This window comes from Rhinolophus sinicus, linkage group LG15 (assembly GCF_036562045.2).
Source record: "Rhinolophus sinicus isolate RSC01 linkage group LG15, ASM3656204v1, whole genome shotgun sequence".
Taxonomy (NCBI): Eukaryota; Metazoa; Chordata; class Mammalia; order Chiroptera; family Rhinolophidae; genus Rhinolophus; species Rhinolophus sinicus.
The window spans coordinates 17,077,958-17,099,654 of NC_133764.1; the positions used below are offsets into that span (position 1 = coordinate 17,077,958).

The 21,697-nt window shown below is 37.1% G+C and overlaps 1 protein-coding gene across 4 annotated transcripts in view; it reads right to left on the reverse strand.

Moving 5' to 3' along the window:
• Positions 1–899: 899 nt before the first annotated feature.
• TAOK1 (TAO kinase 1) overlaps positions 900–21,697 on the reverse strand; it is a 140,824-nt gene continuing 120,026 nt past the window's right edge. For all 4 annotated transcript variants that reach the window (XM_019739502.2, XM_074320800.1, XM_019739501.2 and 1 more), the window contains 2 exons: positions 20,980–21,162; positions 900–10,262 (listed from right to left, as the gene is read on the reverse strand). In XM_019739502.2, coding sequence (XP_019595061.1) covers positions 9,801–10,262; positions 20,980–21,162 — 645 coding nt within the window. In that variant the 3' untranslated portion in view covers positions 900–9,800. The remainder of the gene's footprint in view (positions 10,263–20,979; positions 21,163–21,697) is intronic.

Genomic DNA, 21,697 nt, shown 5'->3' on the forward strand with positions numbered 1-21,697 from the left:
GCATACACCTATGTGTCCATGTGTGGGAGGAGTTGGAGTTATACAGGCCACAACAGGTCAACATAAAACTTAAGGACATGCATCAAACTGTTAGAACCTAAAGAAGAATCATCTCACACCCATAACACAATAGGCCATTTCATTCTAGGCAAACAGAATTCGAGGCAATTAGACTAGAGGGTTTATGTCTACATCAGGGAGTTTTGCTGTCACCCATGTCTTATTCATTGTTATACCCCCAACATCTAGTACTGTGCCTGAGATTATCCAATAAATTGAAATACGAGGTCGGACAATTAAATTCGCAAACTCATCCTAGAAAAAGTGCTACATGCCTCATTGCTGAATATTACGGTCAGCTTTGAAGTACTGCCCCTTGGAAGGCTGTGCACCAACGCCAGTGCCTGGTCCACCCTTCAAAGCAATTTTGGAACTCTTTTTCTGGAATGGCCGTCAGAGCTGTCATCATATTACCCTTGATGTCCTGAATGGCATCAAAATGTCTTGCTTTCAGTATTTCCTTTATCTTTGGGTAAAGAAAGAAGTCAGTGGGGGCCAGATCAGGTGAGTAGGGAGAGTGTTCCAATGCAGTTATTTGTTTACTGGCTAAAAACTCCCTCACAGACAGGGCCGTGTGAGCTGGTGCATTGTTGTGATGCAAGAGCCATGAATTGTTGGTGAAAGTTCAGGTCATCTAACTTTTTCACACAGCCTTTTCAGCACTTCCAAACAATAAACTTGGTTAACTGTCCAGTTGGTATAAATTTATAATGAATAATCCCTCTGATATTAAAAAAAAGGGTTAGCAACATCGTTGCAACAAATTTGCAAACTTAATTGTCAGATCTCGTATACTTTATGGGAATAAAATTACTTAAAAAAACTGAGCAGACACTCTGTGTACTAAAATTACTTTATTACAGTTGATTTTTTTAAACATTTCCTTTGCTATGATACAAAGGATACTTACAAACAAAATATTACATATGACCTTGTTTTCGCTCTTAATGTTCTGACAACTTGGTAACAGCTTTAAATGCACAATCTATACAATTAATACAGGTTATATATGAACTATAAGGTATTTTGAACCAGAAGAATACTGACAATATACTGTACAATAAGCCTTACCAGTTAGTGCTGTGGACCATTTCTACCAAAAGGAAAATGCACATCTGTACAGTCACCTTTACCAGCTGGTGCTGACAGTGAGGGAGAGGCTTCTTCCCCATTGCAACCCTTGATAAGCCTCCACTGTGGGCGTCTGTTTGGTCTGAAAATTGAGAGGACTGTGTATATTTAAAATTAGTCATCGGTAAAGTGGCAGAACATCATTTTCAACATGATAATTGCTCACCAAAAAAAAATCAGTCCTAGTTTTAAAAGACCATGAGTCCTTCGTCCACTACAAAAACCCTACAGGCTCAAGGGCTTTGGGAGATGAGAAGATGAAGGCTGCCAAAAAAGGAGGCAAGAAACCAAGCCAAAATCTAGGTCTTGCAAAATCATCATTTTTCCCTTCACCAAAGGGAAATAGAAATGTACAAATTCATTGATGAACCTCAATGATAACATATCAGTTAGCTGATAACCCTCATTTTATCTGGACCCCTGACTTGTGGGAATAACTGAAAGAGATTGTGAATAATATATATACCACTTTTAGAAAAGAACCTCTTGCTTAGTTAAAATATTCCCTTTAGCCACCAAAGCTGGTCCTGGGCTATTACAGGTGTGCATTCATCTCTCAATGGTCTACTCAGAAATGATAAGGTTACAGCTTTTTTTCTTTTCTTTTTTTCTTTTTTAAATAAAAAAGCAATTGACTGAAGCATTTTTCTTTTTCAGGTAAATAGCAAAAATAAAAATAAAAACCAACCCTGGCATTTGCACAAATAATGCAAATGGAGCGATATGGTCTTTAAGGTAAGGGTTAGTAGAAAGGAAGAGAGAAGTGGAGAAAATCCAGAGAAAATGATGTATTAATTTTTCTTTTTAAAAATTTCTACAATACATGTGCAAAAAAATCATGCTGGTTGAGGAAAACAAATGGAAATGAGTACATAAAACTAAAAACATAAATATATGTTTGGCTGACTGGTAAAAGCGGAAACCAACCTGGGTTACAAAAAAAGGATTATACATTCAAGATGCTCTTAAACCCAGTGGGATAACTTATGTTAAAACTGTTAATAATTACGTTAAAAATCTCAAGTTTGTTTTTAAATCTTCACAATACAAGCAAAGCTGTTTTAAAATATACACTATACATATTTCTCATAGTCTCTCCAACCTCATTAATGTGCATTAGGCTATCTCATATACTAAAACAAGGGCGTTCTGAAAGCTAAATTGCTCAGAGTAACCCATCCATTATTTAAATGTTTGTCTTAAGTTTTAAATGGGTTAAAAAGTTTAGCAGACTTACATAAATAAGATTTAGCAACACAAGTGTTAATTTAAAAAACTCTAAAGCATTTACAAATTATCAGGTTGGAATAGTCTGGGGAAGTTATATGCACTATACTTTAAAATGTTATTTACATCAGACCATTGCTTTTGTAAAAATTTCCCTAAAAGATAAAAAAAACAAAATAAAGGATCATAAAAGGGAAGGTAAAATAAGAACAGAATTATCTCCTCATAGAAACCCCACATATCCCTCTCCACTTGGGTTTTGCTCTATGAAACCACCTGCAACCCCTAATAGGCTCATATATCAAGTGTCAATAATGTGGTAAAATACCTTGTCAGATCAATTACTGGCCTCAAGTGGACTTTTTTTTTCTTTTTTCTTTTTTTTAAATTTCCCACCTTGTGTCTCTGGCTTGGATTATTTTAGGACACGTGTATGTAATTAATTGGACGGGCACTCTAGGTAGGCACAATTCCCATTTAATGTGGAATAAAAGGTATAACATATAAAATGCTGCTGGGGAGAAGGGGTGGTAGTTTCTGTGATATTATGAAATGCAAGGAAGCACATTTGGAATGGACACCAAAAAAGAGCTGTCTGGCAACACACCAGGGGCAGCCATCTTAAACTAAATATACTTGTCTATGAAAAGAAGGGGTTAGAGAAGGGTTCCAATACTGTTCCCCCCTCCCCATTTGTTTGATATGTGCCAAATAGTCACAGGGATCAGCCAGAATCAGGAAACATTAAGCAGTTACATCTTTTTTAATCACACAATTCACTCCATGACCATGTTCAATTTATAGTAACAATAATGTTCATGCTGAGGCAATGTATTTGAGGGCTCAGAAAAAGCAAAATGTGCCACTGAGAGAAACCTGTTCCTATACAACTGGTCTTCATGCTTTCAAGTGGCCCTAATATACCTTTGATGCTAAGCCAAGCCATGCAAAAGCAAAGAGTACGCACTTTTCATTAACATTCATATCTCATTCGTAAACTCCACTGACCTCAGAGTTGCCATAGAAACACATAACATGAGTACTGAAAGCATACAAACGAGGGTTCATGGATTTTAAAAAATGCATTTTCCTTGTCTATGTTCATCAGACTTAAATACCTTAGGCTACAAGGCATATCAGAGAAAGGTTAAGTGGGGATAATGACAAAAGGAATATATGTAATTCTAGAAATAGGAAAAATGCTCTAGAAATGGGAGCAATGTGCCAACAATAATAGTTCATTTCATTTGAAAATTCAGCTACAGAGCCCAATAAACAGTTCCAAGCCATAGTGTTACCTGCATAATTTACACAAACATTAAAACTCTTGCACTTTATCATCGACAAAACACACTTCTGTAAACATGGCCACTGGGGGAGGGAGGCTCCCTACCTCATTTATGATTGAGGACATGTAATCATTATATTAAATAAAATGACTCTGCTTCAGAAGATTTTAAACCTGACCAATGATTAAGCTTCATTTCCCCGTTGAACAACATTTAAGCATTAATTCTAAAAAATGTCACCTACGATGGTTTCAGGATTAGATGCTAGGACCACAACCAGCAATGACAGCAACTCCTCTCTAGCTGGCACACTTATAAACTTTAGTACAAAAACAAAAAAATACAGAAACTAGGTCAATTTGTTAGCTACATATTTACAGATAATTACATGATTTTTCACTCACAATTGCTAAAAAGTATGAGTGAAAATGAAACTGTGCAGGTTGAATTACCCGTACTTTGGGGGGAATTCTTGGGCATCAAGACACCCTTTTCATTCATTCAGAAGTCTCATCTTCTCTCTACTTTTTCATGGCAAACTACCTACAGATGTTCAGATTAGTATATCCAGTGGGTTTCAGACAGGATTAACCTTTTTCTCTATTTAAAGAATCTCTTGTATATTTAAAAACAAAACAAACTTAACAGACACACACACACACACACACACACACACACACACAAAATCTCTGAAACTTCAAAAAGTTAGGATTGCTGGGAAACAATAGTGATGGTGACACAGTAAATGGCTCCCCAGTTTTAATTCTCTGCCTTTATTTTCTTTAAAGGATATCCATTTTTGGGTAGGTGGGAGGGAAGTGCAAGTTTAGGAAACCCACAACAGGCAGATAAGGTGCATACTAATTCATCTATTTGTTATGATCTGAAGACTACCATTAGTCCAAATGGGTTCTCTTCCCTTGTATGAGTGAAATTTTGGACATCTGAATATAAACAAGAGAAAAATCAGTCAACGTGATTTTAAAGGGGGCTATCAGAGTTCAGTAGAAAATATAAATGTACAATAAACGAAGAGTTCTCAGCTTCACTTTCTTTTTCTAGACAGTGTTTAATAAACTTACTTCTTACAAATTAATAGTCATTTCCAATGTAGATATATTGTAGTGATTTCATAAAAGTGCAGACAACATAACCAGACACACAGCAAAACAGACTTCAGTCAGTAGTCCTTGCATACAAGAGGCAAGTCTGCTAAGTGTACAGCACACTCTTCTTTCTTTACGGAATCTGAGGATGGGAAACTTCCAGTTCTTAACAACTAAGAGTGAGTAAAGGCAACGCTACAACCTGGTTAGGGGCACTATCATGAGGGAAAACAAAACAGAGAAATCTGTTTCTCTTTAATAATGATCTGTAGTTTGGGAAGCAGCTCAAAGATGACAGCCCAAATTTTGGCTTTGTTCCTTAGTGAAGGCTGTTTTCTATCTAAGAAACAAGAACCTTTTCTTCCATCATTACAGGAGAGTCACACTTATACACCTTGAATATATTATTTTTCTGATTTGAATACACACTAGACACTTCACATTGTGAGCGTGGGGCAAAACACAGGACCATATAAACCTCCTAGGAAAGGGTTGCTGTGTTGGGCCAAATCTCTGCTTGAATAGTAGTGGTTCAGAAAGGGTGGAAGGTGCATAAAGAACTTACTATTAGCAAGCAAGAAGAGGCAGCTAAAGGGAGAAAGCCCCACGCCAATACCATATCCTTCTCTCCCAGTGGCCATTTCCTGTTGAATTTATAGTTTAGTAGAACCTTAGATGCTTTAGCAGTAATTCTTTTCTTGGCTGTTTTGGTCCTTAGCAAAATTTATAATTACATTAGTATTAATGGAGTAAAAAGAGTAAGAGGATCAATGACATTACTATTAAGAAGTATGTATAGAGTGCACATGAAGATTGTGTGATTTATTGGTTCTTTTTATCATCTTTGCAAAGGAATCACCACCAGTATTTTTAATTTCCATGGTTCTCTCTGCATCACTTGTCTTTTGTTGCATCACGACACAAAATCATAGAAACACTAACTGGCTCCTTCCCCAGTACTATTTTAGTGCATTGCAATTTATGGTTCCAGGTTTTACTTAACTTTCTTTCCACCCACACAAGTGCTAAGAGGGGATTTAAAAAGAAAAGACTGCATCTAATGACCACCTCCTCATAAATATCAACCCAAGTACTCATTCTTAAACACATGCATTCTTGCCTTAACTGAGAATTGAAATAAGAAAACAAAATAACAGAACCTTAAGTGCCCTGATGGAAATGTACAGTATGCGTTACATCCATCCATCTACACACACATATAGACACTCATATGTATATACAATATATACATACAAATGATAATAGCTATACCAAAAATGTGCATATTTAACACAGTTTTTAAAAGCCAGTAGATCATGGTATAATACAATTTATTTCCACTAGTGAATGGCACAAATGGAGAAATGCAAAGGAGGTGTTTCAAGTACAATAAAGTCATTTTTCACAGGTGAAAATAAACAGTATTATTCCAGTGTCCAACACAATGTATTCTATAAAAGTTTAAAATGCCAGACATTTAGTACTTAAAGAAGTAGAAAGTTACTAAAGTCTGCTCTATGGTCTGCAAAAGACACTCATAGAGTTTTTGATTTTTGAAAAGGGGGTGAGGAAGAATAGGTGGGTGTGGGAGGAAGTGTCAAGGACAGTTTCTTTAGTGTACTGAATGGTGTTTACCTGCTGTCTGGGCAGCTGAAGATCATCATGACTATGATAAAACATTCAATTTAACAATAAATCCTTGGCCTAGAGCACCAAGCATATGATACCTATGGGTGTGGCATCAAATGCAGGACTATTCATCTCTAGGCATAGAAGTGACTAGAAAGGATGGCAGCACTGAATAAAAACAATATAAACATATTTTCCAGCTAACATTATCTATATAATAAAGAAACTGTAATTTGGGGTTAGAGTTGACTTTAATAAGGGGAGAAAAAAATGTGCAAAAGGAAGGGACCCCAATTAGGAATAATATATTTCAAGGTATGGGGTTTTGCATTATTAAAATGCTAAGTAAAGAACGGGAGAGACAGTGACCACAAGAAAATTTCTCCTGCCAAGCTCTGGATACCAGATATAGCACTTAGGACTTTCTGATATGCTGGACAAATTTCCCATACTTTTTATTTTCTTAAACACATATATCTATCGAATGAACACCAACACTAGGGAGGAGGTAGTATTAATTTGATCAAATGTTGACATTTGCACACTGATTCAGAAAGTGCCTGCTTCTTTCTGTAGGATCTCTCAAAACCTTTCAAATTTTCCTGCTACAAGTTTTACTCTTTGATGATTCCTACCGTATATGAGATTCCTCAGAAGTTAGATCTTATAAACACACACAAATTAACTCATTTGAATCATTTTTGCAAACTATATATTTTTTAATTAAAATGAACTTAATGGAATAATCGAGGTCTACCCACGACCTACATGTAAATCTGGATGCCACACAAGTAAATCAGATACAAAGCCCTACTAGATAGACAGGTAGAGTCAGTATTCAATCACGATTTGATAAGCACATATATTCTCCATGAACTCAGTAACTCAATTTGACTAATTTAAGTCCACAATGGACTTTAACATGTCTCATTGGCAGTATTTTGGATTTTAAAGAGGTTTGTTTGTATGCAAAACTGATCTGCTTCCCTATTTCATCTCTCCAGTACAGAGGGGCTACTAAGAATTTTTTAAAAGGTATCCAATTCCATTATATTTTTGGACATTTTAAAATCTAAAGCTCTCAAATAGGTAGATATCTCAATTTGTTTGAAATATTGTATAATATTTTAATGCAAAATAGATATTGAGAAAATTAAAAGCCCCCTTTAGTAGACAAGTATGTCATGTTCACCTAAAAACTGAGAAGACAACGTGTCAGAGTGTTACCTGAAATACTGCCTAAAACTGTGTGTGAATTCTACTGTGATACTGGTTTAAAAATATTTACATTAAAATATTACTTTTTCTTCCAGTTACCTTTAAATAAATGCCAGAAACTCCTAAAGGGGAGGAAGGATTCGTGGGGATTGGACTGACCTACCTGGGGAAGGCTTAAATTTGGTTGAGAAAAACCAAGATTTCAACAGTGATGGATTACTGTTTGGTCATTAGGTGGGTCTAGGTGAAGAGTATCATTGAGAGGGACTTAGAGAATTTTAACTTGGAGCTCTCTGACTATACGAAAAGCAGGATCCAGAGTTAGCAGCAAGGGTCCTTCAAGACAACTGAGGAGGGGACAGGACAATAACTTGTAAGAAACTCTGACATGTCACTGGAAAGGACATTTTATTTTTCTTCAAGTAATACAGCTCCCTACTCATCTTCAACTAAATTTCCACACTAGCAATGGAATACCAAGTAACATATGACTTTCAGCATTGGGTTGATCCTTCATTGTAAAACAAAACAAAACAAAACAAAACAAAACAAAACAAAACACGCCCCTCTCTGGAAAAATAAAGTTAGCTTTTGTCAAGAGATTCCCTGACCACTATAACTTGCTTTTTTTTTTTTAATTTGCCAAACTTGCTAGTTCCTTTTCAGTAGTAATTTAGCACTGAGGCTAGAGACTTCTGGAAGTGGTGTTTCCTATTGCATGATGTTAACATGATGCAAAATGGTCAATAAGTCTCAAGGAACTAGAAGTTTGTAAAGTACTGCAGCAACAAAAACAGCAATTAAAAAAAAAAAAAAAAGACCTGCACATGCAGCAAAATCTACAGTGGTGATGAGGATTAGTCAGCAGCTGGTAAAGTCATTGGCTCAGTGATTCCTGGTTCACTATGGCAACTAAACATTTAAATAATTGGCTATTCTACTTGTAAACAGGAAATCCCATAAGCCAAAAGGGGGTAATCAAATTAATGTTTACGTAGTGTGATGAGAATTCTAATAGATGGCAGTTTGCAAATATGGCATCATTCAAATACCTCTGGCATTTGATTTGTATTGGCTATATGTCTTTGTTTTTGTACAAACAAAGTAAAAGTACTGTTTGGGGTCCTGGGAGTTACAGAACTTAGCTAGGATGAAATATCACAGTATAAGCAACAAAACGTCAGGATATATAGGCTTCATCTCCTCACTCTGCTGCTAAACGTACCCACCATATGAACTTTCAGGGACCTCTCTCACCCTCCGGTCTTCCCCTTTGGAGGCTCACAGGTTCACTGATGCAATTCCCACATAACCTGTGATCTCTTTAAGCACCCCCATTTCACCATGCCACAAAGAAGGCACACTTGAATGGACAAAAATAAAACAAAAAACCCCTCCCAAAACAAAACAAAAAACCCAAACCACTGACAAACCTATGCAGCATTCAGCAAAAGAACTATGTTGTTTTCTACTCGGGAAAAGTCAATGCAACCCTTTAGTGTTCATGGATTTCCACTTTTTTACTCCAAATGAGGCTGAGAAGTCAGACCAATTTAATAAAGAAAATACATTGGTGAGGGGATACAGGTGTGATTCCATAATAAAGTGTTTCAGCATATGCTGCCTGCTGTGAGTGGCTCATAAGAATTTGGGGTATGGAGAAAGGCTTTAGTTCTTTTCACAAACTTCTTAGTTACCCAAAATAACTCAAGCCACTTTGCTGCATTCTATTTTTGCAGTGTTCAGAAAATACGCCCCATCTAGCCAATTTCTTTTTACCACATGCATGATATGTGTGTGTGCACACGCACGCATGCACACACACACATGTGCACACACACGCACACACGCGCACACACACACACACACACACACACACACACACAGATTCCCCTTTGCACAATTTCTACCAAAAAAAACACACAACCAAACCCCCAAACACCAAAACCCGGCAGCCAAATACTATGACATCCCAATTAGTAAACACAAAACAGAATGCTTTACAAAAATGAATAAAATATACCATATGCAATCAGCTTCCACACTGTAGTACCCAAGCGAGGAGGCTGCTGTGACGGTGTCTGTAGGCAGTTTCTTTTGGCAGACAGCTCCAGCGGAATTGCCACTTTCAATTATTAAGTTATGTATAAGACATGTGTGACCCATTGGATATTTGTGAAGTGACACTCGTGCTTCTGCTCATGCCCTGCTCCGTCCGTCCCCCAGATGCTGTCCGCCTCAGAGCCTGAGGGCTATTGCGGACTCCCATACTGCTACCTCGGGGTACCCCTTGCATTGGCCCTGAGGGATGACCCCATGGCTGGGGCCCACCTTGCATTGGATGACCCCAAGCTTGTGGTGGGCCACCCATGGGATGACCCCAGTGAGGTCCTGGACCCCCAGTAGGATTGTGAGACCAACCAGAAGCTCCTGGGTAGCTGTGGCTGAATGCCTCAGGGGAGAGATTAGAAAGGACCATGTTACTAAAACCTAGTCTCATACTTTCAGAGTCAAAAGCTTCAATTTCTCTGGCTTGACGCTCCAGCAGGCTTCGTATTCGTTCTGTGCGTTCATTCTGCAAAGCCAACATCTCTTCTTCAATCTGTTGAGAGTTGGGGGAGGGAAGCATAAAGAAAGCTGATTTGTTTTTTTTAATTTATAAACTAAGGAAGCAATAATTTCTCAGTTTTGAAGTGAATCATAAAGAAGTTTTACAGATGTACATTTAAAAATCAAAGAGATGTACTGTAAAAATCATACATGATTTATATTTCTAAAATGTGTAAAGTCAAGTTCTTAAAAGGAAAGGTAATAACCTCTATTAAAATAATAAATCAAGGCAATTATCATCAATGGCTACTAAACCCATTAGGTAAAAAGTTGAATAAAAAAGAAAATGGGTGAGTGGAAACGAGCTTTATCAGACATACCATAATGTCAGTCTAATAAAATAAATATGGTATTGGTATAGGAATTGATAATTAGTGAAGTAGAAATAGAATGCAGCTTTCAGTTTGTAGGTTTTTAATGCAGGACAAATGCAACAATTAATTCATTGGGAAAAAGATGGATTTTTAAACAAATAACACAGGCACAATTGGTCAGCCATCTGGAAGGACATAAAAATGGAACCCATATACATATTCCAGATGGACCAAAGCCTTAAGTGAAAAACTAACAAATAAACAGACAAACAAAAACTGAAGTTTTCATTAAAAATTTAGAAGACTCTGTGTACCTAGAAATTAGTGGTTGGGTAGCCATCATAATCAATTCTGGAAAACTAGAGGGTATTACAAATAGATATAGTTGACTGTATATAGTATTTTTTTAATGTAAAACATAATAAAGTCAATAGACAATTTTTAAAAAGTTGATGGAGAACCTTTTCATGAATGATCAGATTGACATTACCTGAACCCACTGATCAATATAAAATCAGTTAAAAGTGGGACAACTAGACATTATGTATATGTCTCTCGAAACGATGCAAAAGGAAGTATATAGTAACCCTTATGAAAACTCCTTGTAAGAAATTTTTTTAAATAAAATTTAAAAAATCAATCTAAATATAATCATGCTTCTAGATCTAACGACCAGTTTACAGGAAATATGAAGGAGAGGAATACATTAAATGACAACATGAAGATGTAATCAGCCAAATCTGAGAACTCCTACAGAGCAAATGATCGCATCCACAATAAAAAAAAAAAGGGGCAGGTAGAGTGGGGTGGTAGAGAAAAGGGGGCTAGAGAGTGTCTTTTAAGACTAAAGGACTTAAAAGACAATTAACCAAATGCAATGTCTGGACCTTGTTTGGGCCCCAATCCAAATGAAACAACTTAAGACATTTTTGAGACAAAAGGAGAAATTCAGGCATGGACTTAGTATTAGATATTAAAAATTTGTAATCTTGTTAGATATATCACAATGGAATTATGGTTAACAAGCCCTTTTCTATAGCTAGAAGTGAAATAATGCTGTGCTGGGATTTGTTTTAAAATACACCAGACATTCTTCCCTAACTCCAACCCCCCGCCCTCCAAAAGTTGTGTGTGTGGAAGAGGTGAATTGGTAACAAGAAATTAGCAAAATATTGGTAACCGTTAAAGCTGGGTGATGACTACTTGGGGATTTCATTATACTAATTCCTATTTTTGTGTATGTTTGAAAATTTCCATGATAAAAAGTTTTTAAAAAATAGGAAATAAAGAGAATTCGTAAAGGAGTGTTAAATAATCAGGTTTCAAGATATCTGAGGACTTAAGCCAATAGGCATTGCTTTCTACAGAAATCTAGCTCAACAAATATGTTTAGTTTTTATGCACCAAGTTTTTAAAAGTGCCCTTAAAAAAAAAGCCACAGTTTAGCACAGGAAACAGATGCAAATAAAAAATTGCAATAGAAGGGCTGTGGGATGGTTCAGTTGGTTAAAGATCCAGCTCTTAACAACAAGGTTACCAATTCAATTCCCCCATGGGATGGTGGACTGTGCCCCCTGCAACTAAAGATTGAAAACAGCAACTGGGCTGAGAACTGAGCTGCGCCCTCCACAACTAGATTGAAAGGCAATGACTTGGAGCTGATGGGCCCTGGAAAACACTGTTCCCTAATATTCCCCAATAAAAAATTTAAAAAAGAAATTGCAATAGAGGGTGGCCAGTTAGCTCAGCTGGTTAGAGCACCAAGGTTGCTAGTTCAATCCCCCCATGGGCCACTGTGAGCTGTGCTCTCCTTAAAAAAACAAACAAAAAACGAAAACAAAAAAATTGCAATAGAAAGTGTTAAGACATAATAAAAGATTTATAAGGCATAAGCAGAAATACAAAGGAATGGAGGGATTCACTCTATAGGGCAAAGAAGTCTTCTTAAAGGAGGTTGTAGAGACTGGATTCTGAAAAGTACAAGTTTACCAGGAAGACAAGAGGAAGGAAAGGTTATTTTCATCAGAGGGAACATGTAAAGGCATGGAAAGATGATAGTGTTTGGCGAATTACAAATAGGCAGGAATGGACTCCAGTAAAAAGAGTTTGAAAGTTATTCAAGGTTCTAAGTACTAAAGTGTTACAAAGGTTCAGAGAGGGCATTTCACATGAAGGTTGACACAGAATTTAGATTAGACATGAAGGCTTCTTCTGAGAGAAAGGTATCAAATTGTTAACTGTGGTGATTTCTGAGTGGTGGAATTAAAGACATTTAAAATCCTATTTATGTTTCTGTATATTTTCCAAGTTTAAAAAATGATTGTTTTTATAAAATAATTTTTTCACTCTTTTAATATCCATATATAAAATACTTAATTCATATAGAATTAAATTTACATTTCTGTAAATATTCAAAGAACTTTAACTTTTTTCTTTTAAATATTTTATATGTAAAAATTTCAAAAGCCCATTCGCTAAAAGCAATTATTTTAATTTAAGGGGTATAATAAATGATGGGAATGTAGCATGCTGATCTAAATGCCTTGCATATTATTTGACGGATAAAAATATTAAGCACATTAATGCTTATCAACCTTTTATCCAGTAAGCATTGCTTCAATTTTGTTTGCTGATTAGTTTTGTCATTTAAGAAACTCAGAACAGTTTTCAATTAAATAAAAATAAAAACTAAGATTTGTGATAGCTAACTTTAATTCCCGTTTCTTTTCAAACATGTTATTTATTATTGAAAAATTAGAAAAGCAGTTTCACAAGGTAGATGAGTTACTGTAATTAAGACTTTTTTTTAAAAATTGGGGAATATTGGTGAACAGTGTATTTCTCCAGGATCCATCAGCTCCGAGTCAAGTCATTCTCCTTCATCTAGTTGTGGAGGGCGCAGCTCAGCTCCAAGTCCAGTCACCATTTTCAATCTAGTTGCAGGGGGCGCAGCCCACCATCCCATGCGTGAATCCAACCGGCAACCTTGTTGGAAGAGCACACACTCCAACCAACTGAGCCATCTGGCTGCCCACTGGGCACTCAGTTCAAGTTGTCTTCAATCTAGTTGTGGAGGGCGCATCTCACTGACCCATGGGGGAATCGAACTGGCAACCAACTGAGCTAACCAGCTACCCCAAGACGTCTCTTTTGAGATGCTCTCCTAACCTAACTTTTTGTTGTTTTTTTTAAAGATTTTTATTAAAAAATATAGCTAACAAACAGCATTATGTCAGTTTCAGGTGTACACCATAGTTTTTCAAAATTTATATACCTAAAAAAGTGATCACCATAAGTCCAGCAACCATCTGATACCATACTATACTATCACAGTATTATTGACTATATTCCTTATGCTGTATGTTACATCCCCATGACTTTTTTAAAACCTGGAAATTTGAACTTTTTATTCCCCTTTACCTTTTTCCTGCCTTTAAAAAATTTTCAATTATAGTTAACATTCAGTATTATTTTGTATTAATTTCAGGTGCATAGCATAGTGGTTAGACCTTTGTATAATTTAAGAAATGATCCTCCTGACTAGTCTAGTACCCACTTGGCACTATACATACTTATTACCATATTATTGACTATATGCCTTGTGCTTTACTTTATATCCCCATGACTATTTTGTAACTACCAAGTTGTACTTCGTAATACCTTTATCCATTTCACCGTTCCCCAACCCCCCTCCCATCACCCTGAGAAATCTAGTACCCATCTGACACCATAAATAGGTATAATATTAACTATATATCCTACATGGGATATACCTACATCCCATGGTTACTATGTAACAACCAATTTGTACTTCTTAATCCCTTCCCCTTTTTCACCTACCCCCTCAAACTCCTTCCCATCAGGCAACCATCAAAATGTTTATTGTATCTATGAGGGTATGAATGTTTGTTTTGTTTGTTTATTTAGTTCTTTAGATTCCACATATAAGCAAAATCACATTGCATCTATCCTTCTCTGTCTGACACACTCCACTCAGCACAGTATCTTTCAGGTCTATCCATGCCGCCATAGATGCCAAGAACCCATTCCCTTTCATGGACAAGCAATATTCCATTGTATATATGTACCACCTACTCTTTACCCATTCATCCATCAATGGACACCCAGGCTGCCTCCACATCTTGGTGATTGTAAATAATGCTGCAGTGAACGTATGGATGCACATATCCTCTCGAAGTAGTGTTTTGGGTTTCTTTGGATAAATACGCAGAAGTGGGATTACTGGGTGCTTCTCTTCTTATAGCCTTTGTTTAAAAGTCTGTTTTTGTCTGGTGTAAGTATTGCTACCCCAGCTTTTTATTTTTCCATTTCCATTTTCATGAAATAACTTTTTTCATCCCTTTACTTTCAGTCTGTGTGTGTCTTTCAATCAGAAGTGAGTCTCTTATAGGCAGCATATGTAAGGGTTTTGTTTTCTTATCCATTCAGTCACCCTATGTTTTCTTTTTCTTTTAAAAAAATATATTTTTAAATTTTTAAAAAAATTTTTAAGTGTTTTCCCAGGCCCCATCAACTTCAAATCAAGTAGTTGTTTCAGTCTAGTTGTGGAGGGCACAACTCACAGTGGTCTATGTGCGGATCAAACCAGCAACTTTGTTGTTAAGAGCACCATGCTTTAACCAACTAAGTTAACCGGCCACCCTAGCCGCCCTATATTTTTGATTGGAGCATTTAATCCATTTATATTGAAAATAACTGTTGATAGACATGCAGTTATTATCATTTTATTATTCGTATTTTTTATCTTTTTTTTTTTTTTTTTTTGTCTTAAAGAAGTTTCTAGAATTCCTTGTAGTACTAGTTTAGTGGTGAGGAACTCCTTTAGCTTTTTCTTGTCTGGGAAGCTCTTTATCTGTCCTCCGATTTTAAATGATAGCCTTACTGTGTAGAGTAGCCTTGGTTGTAGATCCTTGCTTTTCATCACTTTCTGAGTATTTCCTACCGATCCCTTCTCACCTGCAAAGTTTGTGTCGAGGAATCATCTGACAATCTTATGGGAGCTCCCTTATAAGTTACCAGTAGTCTTTCTCTTGCTGCTTTTAGGATTTTCTCTTTGTCTTTAACCTTTGCCATTCTAATTATAATGTGTCTTGGTGTGGGCCTCTTTGGGTTCATCTTGTTTGGGACTCTGTGCTTCCTGGGCTTATATGTCTATTTCCTTCACCAGGTTAGGAAAGTTTTCAGTCATTATTTCTTCAAATAGGTTCTCAATCCCTTGCTTTTTCTCTTCTGGTACCCCTATGATGTGAATGTTGTTATACTTGATGTTATCCCAGAGGTCTCTTACACTATTCTCTTTTTCTTTTTTTAATTGTTTTTTCCTTTTGCTGTTCTGATTGGGTGTTTTCCACTACCTTGTCTTCCAAATTGCTGATTTGATCTTCTGCTTCATCTAGTCTGCTGGTGATTCCTTCTAGTGTTTTTTTCATTTCAGTTATTGTATTCTTCACTTCTGATTGGTTCTTTTTTATTGTTTCTATGTCCTTTTTTAGGTTTGTTATCTCTGTTGAATTTTTCATTAAGTTTTTGAGCATCCTTATAACCATTGTTTAGAACTCTGACTCTGATAGGTTGCTTGCCTCCATTTCATTTAGTTCTTTTTCTGGATTTTTTTCCTGTTCTTTCATTTGGGACATAATTCTTTGTTTCCTCATTTTGGCTGTCTCTCTATGTTTGTTTCTATGCATTAGGTAGATCTGCTGTGTCTCCCAGTCTTGCCCGGTGGCCTTATGTAATAGGTGCCCTGTGAGGCCCAATGGTACAGTCTCTCTGGCCACCTGCACCAGGTGCTCCAGGAGTGTCCCTTGTGTGGGTTGTGTGTGCCCTCCTGTTATAGTAGAGCTTTTGTTGTTGTTGGCATGTCAGTGAGTGGGACTGGCCCTTAGGCTGACTGAACATGGGGTTTGGCTTAGTCCACAGTTTATGGGCTGTTGTGAGGGGGTCTTACCCCATGGAGCAGGATTTATCCCAGTGAGCATTGGTGCCTGTTGAGACCACCCTTTGGGTATGCCACTTGTGGGGCTAATTGGGTGGTGCTTTGCTGTGGTCTGAAGCCAACCTCCAAGTATATTGGTTCTGGGGCCTTTTGGGAGAGGCTCCAGTGCAGGCCCAGGTCACCCACTCCCTGTGACAGGCTGGGGACTATCTGGTAGAAGCTACAAAGCGATCAACGGTTAGTTGCTGCCTATGGTGTACCTGGAGGCAGGTGCCAGTGGCCATGCTGAGAACCGAGGATGGCTGCTACTAGTACCAGGTCTGGCGTCGCTCTGCTATTTAGCCAGGATACTATGAAACCTGCTGCCACCTGCCAGTTCCTGTAAGGTTCAGCCGCTGATAAAGCTTCCCGTGGAATGGAGTTGGGTGTGATGGGATCTCAGTGAGTCACCTGGCTGGAGCAAGCAGAGCTCACCAGACCAATTCAGATTTGGCCATGCACATGGGGGCGGGCTCACCACAGGAAAGACGGCGCCCACCTGCCGGTTGCTCTGGCAGAGAACCCCACACAGGGAAAATGGCACTTACTTTCCAGCCCTCACCCAAAGCCACACACCTCACTATGCCCTCCATATATCTCTGAAGTCTCCCAAGTCACTGTCAGTCTGCCAGAGCCCAGGATAAATGCCTACAAGTGAGTCTGTGCGAGCCCTTTAAGAGGATGTCTGGGTTTCCCACTGCCTTCCCTCCCATTGGGGAAGGTCAGAATCCCCACTGTTTTTCACAGCCAGATGTTGTGGGGGCTCCTCTTCTCAGTACCAGTACTCTGGGCTGGGGAGGCTGGTGTGGAGCTGAGGTTCCTTACTCCACTGTGACCAATATATCTCTCACAACTTTCATCCGCCTCATGGGGGTTTGGGGTGGGCCCGTTTCACATCTCTGCCAATCTCGACATGGCTTCTTCTTTATATCGTTAGTTATAAAACTTCTCTTCAGCTAGACTTCAGATGGTTCGCCAGGTTGATTATTCTATAATTTAGTTGTAACATTGATGTGTTCATGGGATGAGGCAAGCATGGTATTTATCTACTTCACCATCTTGGATCATTATCCCAACCTACCTTTCTGATGCTATATGTGATATTTTTGTGTGAATATTTTCAGTTCCAGAAAGAAAGGTCCTGTAAGATGTTCCAATTGTCACTTCTTACTAAAAAACTATCAATCATATTGTTGATACTAAATGAAATATTGAGAGAAAATTAAGTGAAATGCTAAAACATAAAAAAGTCCATTTGTACTTTGGAAATACTGCCATTTTCCATGCATGTATAAAATTCACATGGAATTTAACATTGTTATGTTGTCATCTTGCTGAAATTTAAATGTAAATGAAGTATGAGAAGAGTTGTAATAAGACCTCATGTGAGTCAAGTGAGACTTACTTTGTTGGTGCCTCAACCTAAAGGAACAATTCTTGGTTCATTTGAAGGCTTACAGCAATCTTCAAACAGAATGATTTTTCATCTAGAAACAATTAATGTTCACTCTGGTTCCACCTCTATTTATTTGCAATATTTCTTATTTGAACAGCCAGTATGCACAAAAAGCAGAAAATATATAGCTGTTAAGGTTTTTCAAAGTTTTTATAGAGAGGGAACCAGCCTTGGTAGTTGCCAGCTGACCTCAAACTGCTTTATAGTCATGTGCTTCACTTGGAATGTAAACGTTAGCTCTAAAAATCAAGTAGCAACTCAAAGCACTGTGGATTTATCATCCCATTGTTTTTTTATTTTTAATATTAAATAATCTTTTGCATGATCCATTATCAAAGTACTATTAACCACATTAAAAATAGCAAAATAGAAAAATGAACCAATCTACCCTATTAATATAGTCACTACTAGCATTATTTCAATTTAAGTGTGATTTGTCTTTTTTTATTTTAACACATCATAATGTATTATCATATTCAAAATATTCATATTAATACTGTCTTTGTAGCCATCATTTAAATGGCTGCATAAGATTTTATTAAGTGGCTTGGCCATAATTACTTAATTATATCTCTATTTTATTTGTTTATTTATTTAGAATTTTTATGAGTTTATTTGAGTTAAAACTGATGACATATGCCAGGAGTAAGATCTCAAATGCTCCTTATATCCCTATTTTAGATGGTTAGATGTTTTAAACCATTATAAAACATGTTGTTATTACCATATTTATGCATATTTCCCCCTCTATTTTGGTTTTCCTCAGAATTCTCAAAGTCTTAAATACTTAACATTGCCAAAGCTCAATATATACTTCCAAATTGCTTTCCAAATGCATTAAGAATGCATGAGAGTGCCACAACACCTTCACCAATGGGTATCAGTTTTATACTCACATTTTACTAGGCTTCGCAGAACATGTAAGTTTTGGTTCATATATTGAAATAACTAATTAGCACTGTTTAACTCTGAATTAGGTGGAGCTGAAAATATAAACATACTTGAATAGGACCAATATTTCTCTCACAATACTATACCTGAAATACTATAGGGAGTTTTCCTTTTAGTGGTAATTTTGAAGCATGAGAGACAGAATTTTGGATTGAATTTTAAATATGAAAGTTGGAATCAGATTTATGAAATCTGTACATGGGACAAACTAGATTTTTCTCAAAATTTAAGTTTCTATCTTTCCATCTTGAATGAGAAAAACATAATTGAGATAACTTTTAGAGGCAAATACCTCTCAGAGAAGCCAGTAATAAAGACAGCTATGCTGGAGAAATAGTAACATCTTATTTAGGTAGGTTTTTGAAAAGAACATATATTTTTTAATTTAGTAAGGAATTCTATTTTTATCACAAGAACTACAGGAACTAGAGGAAAATCTATGAGCCAATGGTCTAGAAAAAATGACAACCTTTAACAGGCAAGACCCCAAGGCAAGTATTAACTTATAATGGACCAATGGACCTAAGACTATATCAGCTAATGGGAACTTATGGCTAAGGAATTCCTGAACATAGCTTTGAATCATGGATGCAACTGATATTCTACTATTTTTCAACCAATACCTTTCCTCTTCGACTCTCAAAATCTTCTGCCCATCACCCTCTCCCCAAACACAAACACACACACACACACACACACACACACACACACACACACAACTTAAGTACCTTAAGGATAGAAATGAATTTGGTGATTCTAGTTCTATTCTCTAATATATCTGACAAAGAATAACTCAAAACTAGGGGCAGCCGGATGGCTCAGTTGGTTAGAGTGCGAGCCCTTAAACACAGGGTTGCCAGTTCGATTCCCACATGGGCCAGTGAGCTGCGCCCTCCACAACTAGATTGAAGACAACGAGCCTCTGCTGAGCTGCCGGAGGGGCAGTCGGATGGCTCAATTGGTAAGAGAGTGAACTCTTAACAACAAGGTTGCCGGTTCAATTCTCGCATGGGATGGTGGGCTGCGCCCCCTGCAACTAAGATTGAAAACGGTGACTGGACTTGGAGCTGAGCTGTGCACCCCCACAACTAGATTGAAGGACAACGAATTGGAGCTGATGGGCCCTGGAATAACACACTATTCCCCAATTAGAAAAAAAAAAAGGCATTATGAAAAAAAAAGAACTCAAAACTAACTAAATAACGATACACCTAAAAGTAACATTTTCAGACTGACTTTTCACCTGTGTGGAACTGGTTTTACCTTCTATCCTCTAGTAATCGTCCACCAGTCTGTACAGTTTCAGGCCCAGCATGTTAGGAGTAAAGTATTTATTCCTGATCCTCTGTCCCTGCTTCTCCCAGGCAATTACTAAAGTTTTTTTTCTTCATTATCCAAGTTTTTTTCCAATCTCCTTAGGTAGAGCTACCGTGTTTCCCCGAAAATAAGACCTAGCCGGACCATCAGCTCTAATGTGTCTTTTGGAGCAAAAATTAATATAAGACCCGGACTTAATATAAGACTGGGTATAATATAATATAATATAATATAATATAATATAATATAATATAATACTGGGTCTTATATTAATTTTTGCTCCAAAAGACACATTAGAGCTGATGGTCCAGCTAGGTCTTATTTTCGGGGAAACAGGGTAGATACACAAATAAAGTGAGGAACATGGAGTAAGAGCTACTCTCTTGCAATACAACTGCCTTCACATAACCCATATCCTTCCTCTAGCAATTGCTGCTTAATTATATTCCCTTGATGTTCTCTTGATATCTAGAACTCATTAATTATAATGAGTTCTAGATATCTCATTAGTGAATCAATAATTTTAAAGAAAAAGAAAAACACTACCAAAACTAGAATTAAGGAAATAGGGTATTGTGAAAACTAATGCCATCTTTGTCAATATGAAAATATATTTATAAAATGCTTCTGAAGAAAGCAAATACTAGCACAATTACCTTCTTTCTATTACTTATACCTTTTGTTCTAAGAGTGCCCTGCGGAGGGAGACCCTCTGTTCAAGCTCCCGAAGCTCTCGATCATGTTGTGCCTCAGCCTGCATCTTGATTTTGCTCTGATATGCATTCAACAGCTCCAGTTCCTGCTGCAGCTGCATCTTTAAAACCTGGCATTCTGCTTCCTGTGCTTCATCCAAACGCAGCTGAAACAGAGAAAGAAAACAAATATATCCCACTATGAGCTATCCATTCATGACCTATGGAATAGAGTGTGAGAGCAGACAGTCTACTCTTCTGTAGGATACATAATTGTTCTCTCGTATCTGAGAGTAAACATCTTTGAAAAAGGAAGGCACAGTGACCAATGACGGCATTATGAAGATAAAGCTATCATAAGCTATTTGGAGAATACCTGAATAACCACATTTTTCTTAAGAAAAATTTAGAATCTGATTAGATTGAATCTCTTCTCTCCAATGGAAACAACTACAGTACAGGGACCAGCAAACTATAGCCTATGGGCCAAATCTGGGCGTGTGTGTGTGTGTGTGTTTTAAATATCCCACTGGTTAGGAATGGTCTTTACAATTTGAAATGGTTACATTTTAAATGGCTATATAAGTATCCACAAAATGCCCTCAATATTGCCTCCTGGACCCACAAAACCTAAAATATCTACTATCTGGCCCTTTAAGAAAAAGTTGACAAAACTTACATAGATAAATTTTATACTAGCAT